Genomic DNA, 16,919 nt, shown 5'->3' with positions numbered 1-16,919 from the left:
AAGATTCATGCTGCAGCAATTTCAGCTCACTATGATTGTGACCCACCTTTGTTTTCGCATCCTTTGTTCAAGCAGTTTCTTAGAGGGGCAAAGAATATAAGACCCCCATAGAGCTCCTACTCCTGCTTGGGATCTCAATTTTGTGTTGGAAAAACTTACTCTACAACCTTTTGAGCCTGCAGCTACTGCTGAATTGAAATACTTGTCATGGAAGACTGCTTTTCTGTTGGCTATTACTTCTGCAAGAAGGGTGTCTGAGTTGCAGGCCCTTATGGCAGTAGAGCCCTTTTGATTTTCCATAAGGATAGGGTATCATTACGTACTAATCCTTCCTTTATGCCTAAGGTGGTTTCTAGTGTGGCTTTAAACCAAACTATTCATTTGCCTACTTGTTATGCAGACCCCCAAAATAAAGGGGAAAAGATTTTGCACACTTTAGATGTACACAGGCAATTGCGTTATTATTTAAGCAGGACTAAGGATTTTAGGCAGTCTCAGCAGTTGTTTGTTTCTTTTGCTTTGAGTTCACAGGGCAAGCCTGTGTCAACACAAACTATTTCTAGGTGGATTGGCTTTTGCATTGCATTTTGTTATTCCCATCATGGCAAGGAGATTCCAGCTGGGATTAGGCCTCATTCCACTAGGGCTACTGCCACTTCAACAGCATTTCTAAGGGGTGGCAACTAAGGATATTTTGGAAGCAGCTACTTGGAGTTCAGTGCATACTTTCTCTAAGCATTATCACCTTCCTATCTACTCTAAGTCTAGGGCTGGTTTTGCCACAGCTGTTTTGCAAGGCATGTTGTCAGCTCCTACTTCTTTATGATTTGCCAGCCTCCCTTACCTCTGCTTTGGGATTCTACCCAATAGTAAGGACTGCAGCAATGGAAAACGAAGAACATAGTACAGTTTTGTACCTACCATAAATGTAGATGTTCGAGGATTCCATTGCTGCAGTCCAATTTACCCTCCCTCCTTCTCCTCTGTGTTTAGGGGTGGTTGTGTAGGTGAGTTTACATGCTTATATTTTTGTATATATTCTTGTATATATTGTACCTGTTTTTGGTGCAGGTATTTTGGGCCTTGTCTTTTTAGGGTCTTCTGACATCTGGGGCAAGAAAAGACTGAGGATATGACGTCGGTCATGCGCATTAGTACCCTGACGTACTGACGTCAGTCTAATGCGCCCTGACCGACGTCAGCCTTATACTCTGGTATTCGGGCCGACTGGACGCGGACTATACCCAATAGTAAGGACTGCAGCAATGGAATCCTCGAACATCTACATTTATGGTAGGTACAAAACTGTACTTTAGCAGCCATTTCCCACTTTCATGTGGGGAATGGACTGGGATCAGTAGCATCCTCAAAGATATGTAAAACCTTCCTGAGGGGCATTTGTCTTTTGAAACCACCGGTGAAATCTGTAGTTCCCCCGTGGGACTTAACTTTAGTATTACAAGCTTTGACAAGTCCACCCTTCGAGCCTGCCTCTTCGGTTCCATTGAAATTCTTGTCTTGGAAAACAGCCTTTTTAGTGGCAATTACATTAGCCAGGAGGATCTCAGAACTTGAATACCTGTGCATGAAACCCCCCTACCTCATTTTTCACAAGGATAGAGTATCTCTCAGGACTAACCCGTCTTTCCTACTGAAGGTGGCTTCAGAGTCAAATATTAACCAATCAATCAATTTACTAGTATTTTTTCCAAATTTTCAGAACAAAGGGGAATACACATTGCACAAACTGGACGTACACAGGCAATTACATTTCTACCTGCACAGGACTAAGGATTTTCGCCAGTCTGATCAGTTTTGTGTCCTTTGCCAAATCAGCTATGGGAAAGGCAATTTCTAAAGTAACTCTGGCAAATTGGATTTCCCAGTGCATAATGCACGGGTATACGTCCTCAGGTAAACCAGTTCCTACGGGAATTCACGCTCACTCAACCCGATCCATTGCTACATCAGCAGCTTTCTGGTCCAGAGTTCCTCTGGACGATATATGTTCAGCAGCTACTTGGTCCACTTCTCATATGTTCATCTCCCATTATAAATTGGATATGATTTTGAGGAGTAGGGCTTCCTTTGGCTCCGCGTTGCTTTGGAATATCCTTCCGTAAGGCCACCCTGGGTTACTTTCTATAGGTAGCTGGGGACTCTGTCCCACAGGTTGCAGAACAAATGAAGTAACTGCTTCAGATAAAGAAGTTATGTACTCACCATAACGTTCCATCTGAGTAGGTACTTCATTTGTCTGCAACCAACCCCCCCTCCATACCCCCTAACCACTTCGGGATAACTGGCCATCTGCAAAATGTCTTTTTCATGAGATGAAGCAGGGCTTGATCCTCTGTCGAGGGTGTGAATTGTTTAGGACTGAACAAACTCGATCTGAGGTAATACAGTAGGCAGCAGGGGATTATGGGTAGGGGGAGGAGCTAGGAGCTCAGATCTTTTAGCTTGTGAAGCTGCCAGCTCGGATCCAATACCCACAGGTTTGGCTAGGCAGAGGGACCAATCTAGGAAAGATGTGCAGCAGGTAAGGGTGATAAAGGATAATGAGGGAAACGTACTCACTAGCGAGGATAATGTGTTGAACAGATGGAAGGAGTACTTTGAGGGGCTGATGAATGAAGAGAATGAGAGAGAGAGAAGGTTGGATGATGTGGGGATAGTGAATCATGAAGTGCAGTGGATTAGCAAGGCGAAAGTACGGATAGCTATGAAGAGGATGGAAAATGGGAAGGCTGTTGGTCCAGATGACATACTTGTGGAAGCTTGGAGGTCTTTAGGAGAAATGGCAGTGGAATTTTTAACCAGATTGTTTAATGAAATCTTGGAAAGTGAGAGGATGCCTGAGGAGTGGAGAAAGTGTTTTGGTACCGATTTTTAAGAATAAGGGTGATGTGCAGAGCTGTAGTAACTACAGAGGGATAAAACTGATCAGTCACAGCATGAAATTATGGGAAAGGGTAGTGGAAGCTAGGTTACGAAGGGAGGTGATTAGTGATCAGCAGTATGGTTTCATGCCAGGAAAGAGCACTACAGATGCGATGTTTGCTCTGAGAGCATTGATGGAGAAGTACAGAGAAGGTCAGAAGGAGTTGCATTGTGTCTTTGTGGACTTAGAGAAAGCATATGACAGGGTGCCTAGAGAGGAGTTGTGGTAATGTATGAGGAAGTCGGGAGTGGCAGAGAAGTATGTAAGAGTGGTACAGGATATGTACAAGGGTAGTGTGACAGTGGTGAGATCTGCAGTGAGAATGACAGATGCATTTAAGGTGGAGGTGGGATTACATCAAGGATCAGCTCTGAGCCCTTTCTTATTTGCACTGGTGATGGACAGGTTGACATATGAGATCAGACAGGAGTCCCCGTGGACTATATTTGCAGATGACATTGTGATATGTAGTGAGAGTAGAGAACAGGTTGTGGAGACCCTGGAGAGGTGGAGATATGCTCTAGAGAGGAGATGAATGAAGAACAGCTGGACTAAGACTGAATATATGTGTGTGAATGAAAGGGAGGGTAGAGGAATGGTGAGGATGCAGGGAGTAGAGTTGGCGAAGGTGGATGAGTTTAAATACTTGGGATCAACAGTTCAGAGTAATGGCGAGTGTGGAAGAGAGGTGAAGAAGAGTACAGGCAGGGTGGAGTGGGTGGAGAAGAGTGTCAGGAGTGGTTTGTGACAGATGAGTACCAGTAAGAGTGAAAGGGAAGGTCTGCAAAAGGGTAGTGAGACCTGCTATATTATATGGGTTGGCAACAGTGGCATTCACAAAAAGGCAGGAGTCGCAGCTGAATGTGGCAGAGTTAAAGATGTTAAGATTTGCACCGGGTGTGACGAGGGTAGACAGGATTAGGAATAAGTATATTAGAGGGTCAGCCCAGGTTGGACAGTTTGGAGACAAAGCCAGAGGCGAGATTGTGTTGGTTTGGACATGTGCTGAGGAGGGATGCTGGGTATATTGGGAAAAGGATGCTAAGGATGAAGCTGCCAGGTAAGAGGAAAATAGGAAGGCCTAAGATAAGGTTTATGGATCTGGTTTATGATTAGCAGATCAACTGTTTCCATTTCTTCCGGTCCTCTGCATCTTGCTCTATCACACCAACCACCTGCATGTCCTCTCTCACCACATCCATAAACCTTATCTTAGGCCTTCCTCTTTTCCCGTTACCTGTCGGCTTCATCCTTAGCATCTTTTTCCCAATATACTCTGCATCCCTCCTCGGCACATGTCCAAACCAACGTAATCTTGCCTCTCTGGCTTTGTCTCCAAACCTTCCAACCTGGGCTGACCCTCTAATCTACTTGTTCCTAATCCTGTCCACCTTCGTCACACCCAGTGCAAATCTTAACATCTTCAACTCTGCCATGTCAAGCTCTTACTCCTGCCTTTTTGTCAGTGCCACTGTCTCCAACCCATATAACATAACTGGTCTCACTACCCTCTTGTAGACCTTCCCTTTCACTCTTACTGGTACTCGTCTGTCACAAATCACTCCTGACACTCTTCTCCACCCACTCCATCCTGCCTGTACTCTCTTCTTCACCTCTCTTCCGCACTCACCATTACTCTGAACTGTTGATCCCAAGTATTTAAACTCATCCACCTTCGCCACCTCTACTCCCTGCATCCTCACCATTCCTCTATCCTCCCTCTCATTCACACACATATATTCTGTCTTAGTCCTCCTGACCTTCATTCCTCTTCTCTCTAGAGCATATCTCCATCTCTCCAGGGTCTTCTCCACCTGTTCCTTACTCTCACTAAAGATGTCATCTACAAACATCATAGTCCACGGGGACTCCTGTCTGATCTCGTCTGTCAACTTGTCCATCACCATTACGAATAAGACCTCCTACTGATGATGTCTTTAAAAGACTGGGGGAGAGTGGCAAATTTTGCAGTCTGTGAAACTGCTTCTTCAGTCTCAGGCTTGTTACAAGCTAAGACTTTTTGGTTAAACAACACTGGCTCTCTCTCCCATACAGCCTAACAAGGCAAAAGTGGGCAGTTGCCTCAGTGGCTGGACCTTCTCACACAAGGCTAAGTGTAAATGTTGCACCCAATCTGGACATTCTGAGGTTGACAGCATGGATGATTTCACCTTAATCCCAGGTAGACATGTTATGAGAGAGGCTGGAAGTGAAACTGATGGAAGTAGTACCTCACAAATAGAAGAGATTCTTCCTCTGATGCCTGTCCAGAGACCAAGTCCCAAATATTGCATAAGTAGCAGTGGACTGGGGCTTACCTGCCAGACCTTCTCAAAACTCAACTGACTTTCTTAAGTTTCTTTAAAGGTTTACTCTTCTGACATTTTAGCCTGCCTGAACCATTTTTTTTGTACTCTTACACCTTCAGTATGAGGGTTCTTAAAATCTGTTTTGTATCCTAGAGCTCCAAAGAAGGAAACTGTACCACCATGAAATTTGAGCTATGTCTTGGAGAAACAAATTCTAGTGTGTTTTGAGCCAACTGCTGCTGCTGCTGTACCCCTGCATTTGTTATCCTTGATGATGTGGTTCTTGGTTACTGTCACTTTTGCTACACAGATTTCAGGACTTCAAGCTTTGTGCAGGGAAGCCTTGCTAGTTTTGTATCAGGATAGGGAGGTCCTCTACATACAAGTCCCTCTTTTATGCCTAAATTTGTGAAGTCTCTGCCCCTGAATTAAGCCATTCATTTACTTGTGTTATTCCTGACCCAAAAGTAAGAGAGAGAAAATCCCTTCATTCCTTGGATGTGTATAAACAGCTAAAATTGTACTTACACAAGACTAAAGAGTTCAGAAAATCAGATCAGCTATTTGTGCCCATGCTAAAAGGACAAGGAGGAGAAACCAGCCAACAAACAGCGAGACACTAACTAAATGGCTTGCAGATTGGATTTTTTATTGGTATTGTGCTTATGGTAAATCTTTTCTTGGGCATACCACTGTAGCCAAAATAGTGCTCCACAGAGGGGACAACCCACAGTCTGTCCTAGAAGCAGCCATCTGGTCTTTGGTTCATGTGTTTTATTGTAGTTTATTTGTCCTTTGACCAGGTTAGTTCCACTAAGCTGCTAGCCTATTTTCAGGGGAAACCTGAGGTTGTGTTTATACTGTTAGGGGAAATTTGGCCAGAACATCAAGGGACTTCCTACAAGTGTCATAGGATCTTTTACAACCACTAAGGTACACAAGTAGATGAGACCTCTGTTTAATGTCTCAAGATTTTCTAAGACACTACAGCCTGGAGATTCTCCCTAGAGATCTCCTTTCCTCACTACACACCTGTCCTTATTTCCATTGTGTGTTCTAGTCATAATAATGTCATCCACTTCTGCTTTAGTGTCCCTCTTAACTGCATGTTTCTGTGGTACAATTGTGCTGGAGCAACATACTCTTCAGCGACGTTATCAGTAGCGAGTTAAATTGCTAACATTTATAATGTTTGTGTTATTTGCCCCCTTTTCCCCTTCATTCTGATACTGTGGTACCCTTTTTGTTAGTGTCCATATCTCTTAGCTTCTTAGTGCAAAAATTCTTGGAAAGAACAAAGATAACTGGGGACAAAGGCCCAAAATCGGTACAAATATTGCCCTGTTAAATTTGGAAAGTTGCTAGAAGAGAGAGCTTTGACAAGAGGTTGTTTATTGAGTTTAATTATTTTATGCATAGGAACAACATGTAAATGTCCCAACATCCATCTCTGGGTTATTTTTACACAAATTATAAGGACTAAACATTACCATGAGAGATGTTAAGCTAGGCTTCTTAAGATCCTTGTAGATATGTACACTTTTAGCTGCCTATCAACTTTGTCGTAGGCTGTTTGATCCATCTGGTGCACACTGCTTTGCATTGTGGGTTTTCCTACGTCTTCCTCCTCCTCCCGTGGATTTCTCTTAAGGCATGCCTTTCTTTGGTTTTGAAGAAGAACTGAGGGAGCAAAGTTACCCATTCTTGTATACTATGGGTGAAGTGAAATTGACAGTTAAGAGTAACCAGAGTCTTTAATGTGGTGACCTTGGAAGCACACTGTAGAAAATAAGTACTTTCAAGTGCTGCTGTATAGAGTTGGAGGGATTTTATATTATACTGAATGAAATCCATTGACATGTACTATTATGTGAGATTTGTGCTGACCAGAAGATTAGAAGATCTGTTCTGTATTTTATTGGACAAGTGCAGTCTCAGTTGCAGCCCTGTGTTGTGAAGATGTAACACTGATTCCTGTTGATAGGCATTTCTGTTTGTAATATATGCTTATAACCATTAGCAGACTTCGCCGCTTTGAAATTTGGCTTGATTAAGCTACATCAACAGATGAAATTAGCATAATTATTTTTCTCATAGATAAGAAAATTACCCCTTTCATATTTTGCACAGAAGGTAGCAACTTATTTCAGAGGACACTTGCTTATTAACTGACCTATATTCATATATAAGCCATGAGATGAAGAGAATAGGCTGTTGGGAGACACAAAGTGCAAGGTTTGATTCTCAAATAGGATAATTAGTGAAACCTAAAATGGGCCCAAAAGAGTAGTTAGCCTAGTACTAGCCTATGATTTGATGGCAGAAATGCATGAAAAAGGAATGCTTACGCAAAATAGAATTGTGTGAAAAGTTAACTGATCTTTAATTTTAAGTCATGCTTGACATTCTGTGAGTTTTATTTATTTTTTTTTATTTAAATGTATATAATATGCCTTTTGTTTTTAAAGGAAAGATTGATCTCTCTGGTGTTTGGACTTCTAAAACAAAGAAAACTTCACTTTTTGGAGCTGTACAATGAAGAGATGATTGCTGTTACAAAGAATATAATTAAACAGGTTAGCAAACTAACTTTAGCTAAGTTTATTGCAGTTCTTTTTGTTTTACAGTGAGATGTTTTTTTTTTTAATTTACATAAACTTTATACCTTTGCACATAGACTAGTGGAGTAAAGCTGTCCTTCAGTGATATGCGAGAACTGTCATCATTAAAAGTCTCAAGAGGATCAGTAAAGGAATCTGACTTATAATTAAAATCTATATGTGCAGTATAAAAGAAGGTGGGTTTCCTCAAAGGCACAGAAGCAGGAAGACCTCTAGTTCTATTTTTGTTTTATAAGTACATAAAAAGATAATCTTACAGAACTAGACAGCACAGCTGTTTTGTTTTCATTAGCTAAAAGTAGTTAACTTTTTGTAAGCAAAGTAACATTTGCACAGCAAATTGAAAAAGTGTATAATTTGCTTGTGTTTGATTACAAACTACTTTGAAGAAGCCTCACACTGCTCCATTTAGGCACATTAGCAGAGTTTATAATTTCATCTCAGAAAAAAATAAATAAATGTAATCTTTACCTGCTTGTGTAATAAACTTGAGGCAGGTTTCATGAAATTAGGACAAACCCAGGATATTAATATAACGTTGAAATTGTTTTTATGTCATAGTAACAAACACTGGTCATCAACATGCATTCTTTGCTTTGGGCGCAACTAAAGCCTTTGCTCGAGTACACAGTCTCCTTCTCTTTCTGGTATTGTAAAAACTGCCTTTTTGGGTCGTATTCAAGTTTATTGAAATTTGCAAGGTTCGTCTTCCTTTCCAGCTACGAAAGGCTGATTGTTGACTTCTGCCAAGATTTTAACAGGCAGTAGACAAAGGTGGTGTTTGTCCCTGTCTGTTTATCCTCTCCCTCGAGCCATTCTTTTCAAGAATCTGTTTGCTTGACATTGTTGATGATTACAGTAGAGCTTCTAAATATCAATTAAATCTTGACAAATCAACCTTGTTTCCTAGTAAAGACATCAAAGACATAGCCCCCCCCCCCCCCGTGTCCCAGATTAACATTTCACAAAATGAACTTAAATACTTGGGTGCCATGTTTTAAACTGGGTGTTTGTACTTTAATTCATACAAGTTTGAATTAAACACTGGACAGAGTAAAAAACTTGGAAACCTAAATTAACCTTAAACGTAGTATACGGTATACTTGCTAGGTAGTCTGTTAAAATGTGTATAGTCCCTAGGCTCTCCTTGTTCTGTAGCAACTCCTGTACCTTTAACTTCCACAGATCAGCAGATAAAGCTATCTCATTGTTTCTGTGGAGTAACAGTAACCCTTGGATCAACTTGAAAAAACTTTCAGATTCAAAACATGAAGGCTGCTTAAAACTACCTAATTTGCTAATTTAGTACACAATTTCAAAAATAAACTCCTAAATAATTTTGGGACATTTTTATGTGATTTTAGCTCAGTCACTTTTATTGTTAAGATGTCTGTTTTCCAAAATTCCCCTTGTGCACTAAGATATCTTGTCTAAAGTCACTGCTGCACTATTTCAGATAGATGGGTTTTCACTGCTAAGGTCTGTGTAGGATACCAAAGCGTAAAACTCTCCAATAACATGCATATAACCTCAGCTCACAAGCATAGGGATATGTAAGTGGATGTATGAGTGTTAATCCTCAAACTGTATCACCGCCAGTTCATATGCGGGTCTCGTACCTGTCTATCTAATGTTTGGATGGTCATTTGTACTGTAAGCCTTCTTGGATTCAGAAAAGTGCCCCATTGAGAAACCTTACTTCTTTAAACTGTTTTGCTGTGATTTGTTGTATGTCATCTAGGAGGGGCAAGTGTGAGTGCAGAAGGCAGATGTCCTACAGAGACCTACAATATCCAGTGTGTCTTTCTGTTTAGGAGCAGAACATGACTACAAATCTTGTTCTATCTGCCAGTCCTTTGTTTCCAAGACATTGCACTCCTGTTTCTTCATTCAACACATTCTTAGAAACCCAATGACTGATTCCAAGATGGCCGCTAGCTAGGAAGCACACTTCTCAGTCAGCTCTTGACAGAAATCTACAATCTAACCCAATCCAGGTTTCTGCACTTCTGCTACACCATCAGAAAACAAAATACTGTATTAAACTACATACTAAAGCATCTTTTCAACAGATTTGTAAACAATACGGTAGTTTTGTTTACTTATCTGCAAGATCAACGTATGCTGACTCTGGGATTTCAGCAAGAAGCTCACGCCTCATCAGTAAACTACAGGAAACTACATAGAAAAATAAGAAACTTCGATAAATATAAGACCATTGACTTAATGGAATATCAAACATCAAAAACAAGACTTTCACAATTAACCTTACCAGAGAAAGAAGTCTGTACAAAGAGACAAAAAACTGTTAGCAAACTGATTTACAAAAACAGACTGCCAAAATGAAGACTGAACAACCTCTCTTCATGGAAGAACTCAAGACAGCTGTAGCACCCTTACAAGACATAGTACACTCTTTTTCTACAAAACTAAATGCCTTTGGAAGTAATATAGATCAAATATTAACTAGACTAGAGAAAAATGAAAAGAAAACTGTAGACAATGAAACTAAAATAGAAGAAGTCCGATGAAGAACTAATGCCACAGAAAAAAGTGTTTGATCTACAACAAAAAATTATTGACTTAGAAGCCAGATCAAGAAGAAATAATGTGCTCATTAGGGCTATCCCAGAAAAGCCTACGAACAAGCTTCTCTGCATAATGCAATTAAATAAATCATTGAACTATTCTTGAACAACAATGTTACAGTTCAAAATATTACAATATAGAGAGATTCCACAGAGCCTTAAGAAAATCACAAACTCTTGATGTCCCTAGGCAAGTCTACGTGAGAATACTAAATACAACTCATGCTAATATGATTATACAAGCTGGTAAAGCTAAAAAAACAAATCATTTGGAAAGGTAACAAAGTAACAATTGCACAGGACTTGCCCTTAGCTGTCAAGCAACAGAGACAAATTATATCACCTTTCTGTGAATACTTAATAAAAAACAAAATCATATTCCAAATGAAGTATCCTGCCTCCTTACAATTCCAATAAAAGAGATCCACATACCAAGCAAAATGTAAAGATGAAGCAAACACAGCTTTTTCAAAAGCATTCAGTGAGCAGCATTCAATGAGATCCCTTCAAAATAACCAGTAAAATGTAAGTAACAGTAATACTGTTTCTATCAGTATTTAAAATGCATCTAAATCTCGCACCAAATCCTGCTAAACAAATTAAACCAATATCACCTATCAAATTCCACTCGTACCTGGTTCCAAAGCTACTTAACTGACGGGTACCAAGCTGTGAAATGGGAAAATTGTCTCTCTCCTCAGCTGCCCATAACTGTAGGAGTCCCAAAGGGTTCTATCTTAGGACCACTACTATTCACAGTCTTCACAAATGACCTCCATGCATCTATCATTCAGTATGTAGGTGATACTACCTTAATCTGTGCTGCACAAAACATTCCCACCCTCCTGTATACAACTTAACTAGCATTCTCTGACATTAAAAACTACGTTACCAAAGCCCAACTTATCCTCAATCCAAAGAGAACTCCGCTTATGATTATAACCAGTGAAAAATTATATGGTGCTGCTAACTGTGATTCATTTGAAGTCTTCTTAAGACACTCAGTCTTGCTGGCTGTATTCTGCTAAAATCAAAGTCTGGTTATATTCACAGTCTGTTGCATACAGAAACTTGCAGAATATATACTGATGAGAGAATATACTTTGCAACACCTGTCTTTAAGAGCAGTAACCAATAACTTTTATAATAAACTACACATACTTCTGTTACAGCTTAAAGCACTGTTCCACTTTACTTCTCACATAGTACAGATGATGTGAGAGATATAACATTTACTTTGAGACAAATGTGTTTCTACCAATACCTCCTAACATAACTGGAATCATACAGATCTTTATATACAATTTTAGTCATGCACATACATATACATTTCCTCTTGGTATTCTATTTTGGCGAATTGCTTATCCTATAGAAACAATACTGATTGTTGCAGATGCTGACGCAAACTGCTGACTTAATGATATTATTTTTCAGCTTCCTTGTTTAACAATGTCTTGTCACATTTTTGCTGAATTTATAAGAAGCCAGCTTTTCTGACAGTGTGAACATCCTGTATTCTATTTGGATCTTTGAATAAAAACATCTGTTCTTGCACCAGTGCTGATAAGTGTGCTGTTGTCCATGCAGAAAAACATGTTTTTAACGAAACACATTGGCATCGTGTCATTGTCCATTCTTTAAAAGCAGATTTTGCATTTTTGCTCTTGCATACATCCTGTTTTTAAGACTGTAAGGGAAAATGTCCATTCAGCAGATTCCTTATTTCCAAGCCTTGGTCATTTAGTATGAATGCTGATCACATATTACTAAACTCCATTTCTACATTTAAGCAAGCTTTTTCTTTCAGCTTATTTACAACAGAATTAATTTCAGCCTTATATTCATAATATCCAACAATTCCCTCTGTTTTTAAACATACTCAAAACATTTTATATAGAAAACACATTAAGAAACAAACCTTTATCACTACCAAAAATGAATGTATTTAACAACTTTTTCTTTTGCAGACCATTCTGTGAAAATATTTTATCAGTTATGAGCTGTGTCTGCTTTAATTCTATTTTTTAATTTGATTAATTTATTCTTTGGCAATCACAGAATTTAATTTATGACTTAGAACTGTTCCATTAACTCTTTGCAACTGTTGAATTAACTATAAGAGACAAGAACCATGTGCTACTGCAAGCATTTATACACTGCTGAAAATATACAATTTCAATGTCATTTTAATCATCACGTTGTGTTTGTCTCTGAACTGCCCATTTACACCTTGGTAAAATACTGAACTGGGCTTAGATAATAAATATTTGAAAGCAATTATTTTACTGGGGTAAAACCAGTGATATTACAACTTGACAAATTAATTTTGAACTTATTACAATGTATCCTGTACAGTATGTATTTACACAGACTGTTTGCTGTTTATGCATTTCGATCTAGTAGGTACCCTGGACCCATTTTTTTCTTTATGGTTTTTCACACATATTCATTACAAGACATTAATTTCATTTGTACTGAATTCTTCTGCATTTGTATATACAAAGACTATCATCTGTACTGAATTCTTCTGCATTTGTACATACAAAGACTATAAAGTACATTTAGTCTAATCTTACAAATTTAATAACATTAATATTAAGCAAAATCTTGGAAAATGTTTGTCTCTTTAGAAATATCTAGTGGAATTGGCACCAAAGGCATATGTCCTGTTATTTTAAACTACATACTCAACAATTATTAAAAATATTCATGCTTTTTATACCAACATTGTTTTGCCAAAAACATATTAAAAATAGTGACCATTTTTGCTATTAGAAACATTTATGCATTTTGCATATCTTTATTCTGTCTTGTATAGCTTTAATAAAGCAAGTTTAAATCATATTGTGTATAGCTTTGCAGTTTAACATGTTGCAAATACAATTTAATAGTAAACAATACAAGAATAATCATTATGATAGCTATTAACAACTTGTAAAATATCTTATCCTGGCAGGTTTAATCCAGTTTACCAGTATTTCTAATACACTAATACCTGTTTTTCCCTCCCCCTAAAAGGGTATGTCAAGAAGGAATGAGATATTTCTTCCTGTAGCTTTATTTTAGACCCTTGTGCAGTACTGCTTATACAGTCAATGTAAAACTGAGAAAGTACCCTTCCCCCTGTAGTACTGCAGCACTGTTTACCTGTTTTATGCTGTGAGAATAGAATGTATGTCAGCCCAACACTTTGGTTATACATTTATTTTATTAAACTATGACCTTTTGTCTGATTTGATAACTTTTTTTATAAAGCTTTTGCTGTTTACTACCACTAGTAGGCATTTACACCCTCCTGCACAATTGATTTGAACTGTATGTATACTATAGCCCATTTGCTGGCTGTACTTGATGCAACTGAGGTTTTTTTTCTTTTAACATTTACTTACAAACAGATTATCAGTGACATCTATGCATAATTGTGACATTTTATTACAATTACCAAATAGTGTTGCCTGTAAACATTTTAACAGTTTGTTTTAATAACAATGATGCTTTAGAAAAAAATCAAGCTACTTGTCTGGCCAGTCTTGTTGTTTATCTTATCTTTTCAACATTTTTTGTAACTATTTATTTAGTCTAGGAAGGTCTGAGCTCACATTTTAAATTCTGTAAACTATAATTAATTCTTTTGGCATTTTTCCTTTAATTTGATTGTGATTTGCATATCTTTGCATTTATACTACATTACAAATAGCTTACATGGATTTCAGTATTTTTTTATTTATTTATTTATTTAACTGTCCTGCCATTAATTTTACAAAAACTGTTTGACTAATACCATCTGTGATTTTCTTTTTAAAATTCAGAACTTTAACTGTTTGGTGTTACTATACAATTATAAAAAAATTGTAAAAAAACAAAATAGATATTAGCTTAACTAACACATGTTTATATTGACATTATTTATATTTGCTGTTGTTTGCCTTTTGTTTTTGTGCATTGTAAACAAATGTACTCTAGATGAAAAGAACATACATGCATGTCTGTCTTGTATCTGTGTATCTTTATACAAGTATGTCAGTCTTGTGACTACTCTTATTAACTATTTTTATTTAATTTTATGCACTATAACTGTTTCATTTACCTTTTGACTATGCTAAGAATGGCAGTCATATGCTCCACTTTACTGTAGTACTGGTAAATGTCTTGCTTTAACTGAATGAAAGTAAAACATTTAAAAATGATTTGTCCCTACCATCCTGCCATGTATATTTAACCATTTTCAAAACATAAACATATTATAAAATATATTTCTTTTGCACAGATTAGCTGTGTATGCAGGAAGTTCCCAGTCTTTGTCAGTTCAGCTAATTTGTTTTCTTTATCCTGCAACTGCTGTTGAATAGTGTTCTGTAATATTGCATGGTCTTTCTGACATTCTTTAGTAAGCTGTTCTGCTGAATTTGAAACTCCTATGCACTTTTGAAAAGATGTATGTTTAACTTGCCTAAGCTTCCTGAACTCATTGTGTCTGTCTTTTAGAAGTTTATTATATTTCTTTGTAACAAAATGTACTAGAGGTTCTATCAGTAACTGATTTGACTTGCATGTGGTGACAGGACATAACTGTTGAACATCTGAATGTAATGGAAACACTTTACCCTTAGTTAAGTCTTTATCATGAACAGATCTGTCTTCACAGTCTATTTTTTAGCAATATGATGCAATACTTTTTTATGGCATAATACACAAAATGCAGTTTTTGTTGAAGCACACAATAAACATTTGTCATATTCCACATGGTTTTCTTTGAGATACCAGTCAAATATTGTAATACATTTACATAATGCCTTACTATCAACCTGCCCTAATAAGGTTTTAAATTTACTAATGTGCTGTGTATACCAATATTGCAATTTACTAAAGTTTGGTTTACTCCTGCATGAATTATAAATAATATCCATACTGTCTAATAACATCCAAACTGTCTAATAATATACAAACTGTCTAATATCATCCACACTAAATATGTGAGACAGAAAAAAGTCTTACCAGTTAGCAAGAAAACAGGTGATCAGGCTGTTGTTGCTGATGGCTAGAAATTTTTTCAGAGTCACTTGAGAAGCTGGTGAAGCACAACAGGCAGCGGACTGCTGTACAAGTGGATATCCACCTTTTCTTGGAGAATTTATGGCACTGCGACTTTCTTGAACTAGTCTCACTCCAGATTTTAGACGTCTAAAAAACTTTACTACTGCAAGCTGCATAAACTGGAATACTTCTGTTTAGGATTTACACATGTGTACAAATGTTAGTTACTGCAATTTGACTGAAGTGACCCTCTGCAGGGCTTACCATCACTCCCCCTGTGTTTGAATACAGATTTTAGGTTTAAATGCAGGCTAGCTTGCCATTGAAAAATTATATGGTGCTGCTGACTGTGATGCATTTGAAGTCTTCTTAAGACATTCAGTCTTGCTGGCTGGATTCTGCTAAAATCAAAGTCTGGTTATATTTGCATTCACAGTCTGTTGCATACAGAAACTTGCAGAATATACACTGATGAGAGAATATACTTTGCAGCACCTGTCTTTAAGAGCAGTAACCAATAAAGTTTATAATAAACCACACGTACTTCTGTTACAGCTTAAATTACTGTTCCACTTTACTTCTCATATAGTACAGATGATGTGAGAGATGCAACATTTACTTCGAGACAAATGTGTCTCTTCCAATACCTCCTAGCATAACTGGATTCATACAGACTTTTATATACAATTTTAGTCATGCACATACATTTCCTCTTGGTATTCTATTTTGGAGAATTGCTCATCCTGTAGAAACAATACTTATTATTGCAGATGCTGACGCAAACTACTGACTTAATGTATTATTTTTCAGCTTCCTTGTTTAACAATGTCTTGTCACATTTTTGCTGAATTTATAAGAAGCCAGCTTTTCTGACATTGTGAACATCCTGTATTCTATTTGGATCTTTGTATAAGAACATCTGTTCTTGTACCAATGCTGATAAGTGTCCTGTTGTCCATGCAGAAAAACATGTTTTTAAGGAAACACATTGTCACAGTGTCATTGTCCATTCTTTAAAAGCAGATTTTGCATTTTTGTTCTTGCATACATCCTGTTTTTAAGTCTGTAAGGGAAAAATGTCCATTCAGCAGATTCCTTATTTTCCAAGCCATGGTCATTTAGTATGAATGGTGATCACATATTACTAAACTCTATTTCTACATTTAAGCAAGCTTTTTCTTTCAGCATATTTACAACAGAATTAATTTCAGCCTTATATTCATAATATCCAACAACTAGGTCTAACAAAAACACTGATAAGACAATTCACTATCTACTCCACAAATGCTACTCCCCTCGCTCCAGTGGCACATGCTAAGCTATTGGGAATAACCATAGACTCCCACCTAAAATTTGATAGTCATCTCAACTTAACTGTTAAAGTACATGCCAAACTGGGATCACTCTACCGTATCAAACCATT

The 16,919-nt window shown here is 37.7% G+C and overlaps 1 protein-coding gene across 1 annotated transcript in view; it reads left to right on the top strand.

Annotated features, from left to right (window-relative positions):
- Nucleotides 1-16,919, top strand: part of VPS54 (VPS54 subunit of GARP complex) — a 1,876,392-nt gene that overhangs the window by 1,062,536 nt on the left and 796,937 nt on the right. The window contains exon 11 of the mRNA XM_044055553.1: nucleotides 7,722-7,829. Within this exon, the coding sequence (XP_043911488.1) occupies nucleotides 7,722-7,829 (108 nt within the window). The remainder of the gene's footprint in view (nucleotides 1-7,721; nucleotides 7,830-16,919) is intronic.

This window comes from Protopterus annectens, chromosome 1.part2 (genome assembly GCF_019279795.1).
Source record: "Protopterus annectens isolate FY-2018-M chromosome 1.part2, PAN1.0, whole genome shotgun sequence".
In the NCBI taxonomy this organism is placed as follows: Eukaryota; Metazoa; Chordata; order Ceratodontiformes; family Protopteridae; genus Protopterus; species Protopterus annectens.
This window is presented reverse-complemented; position numbering and strand designations above follow the sequence as displayed.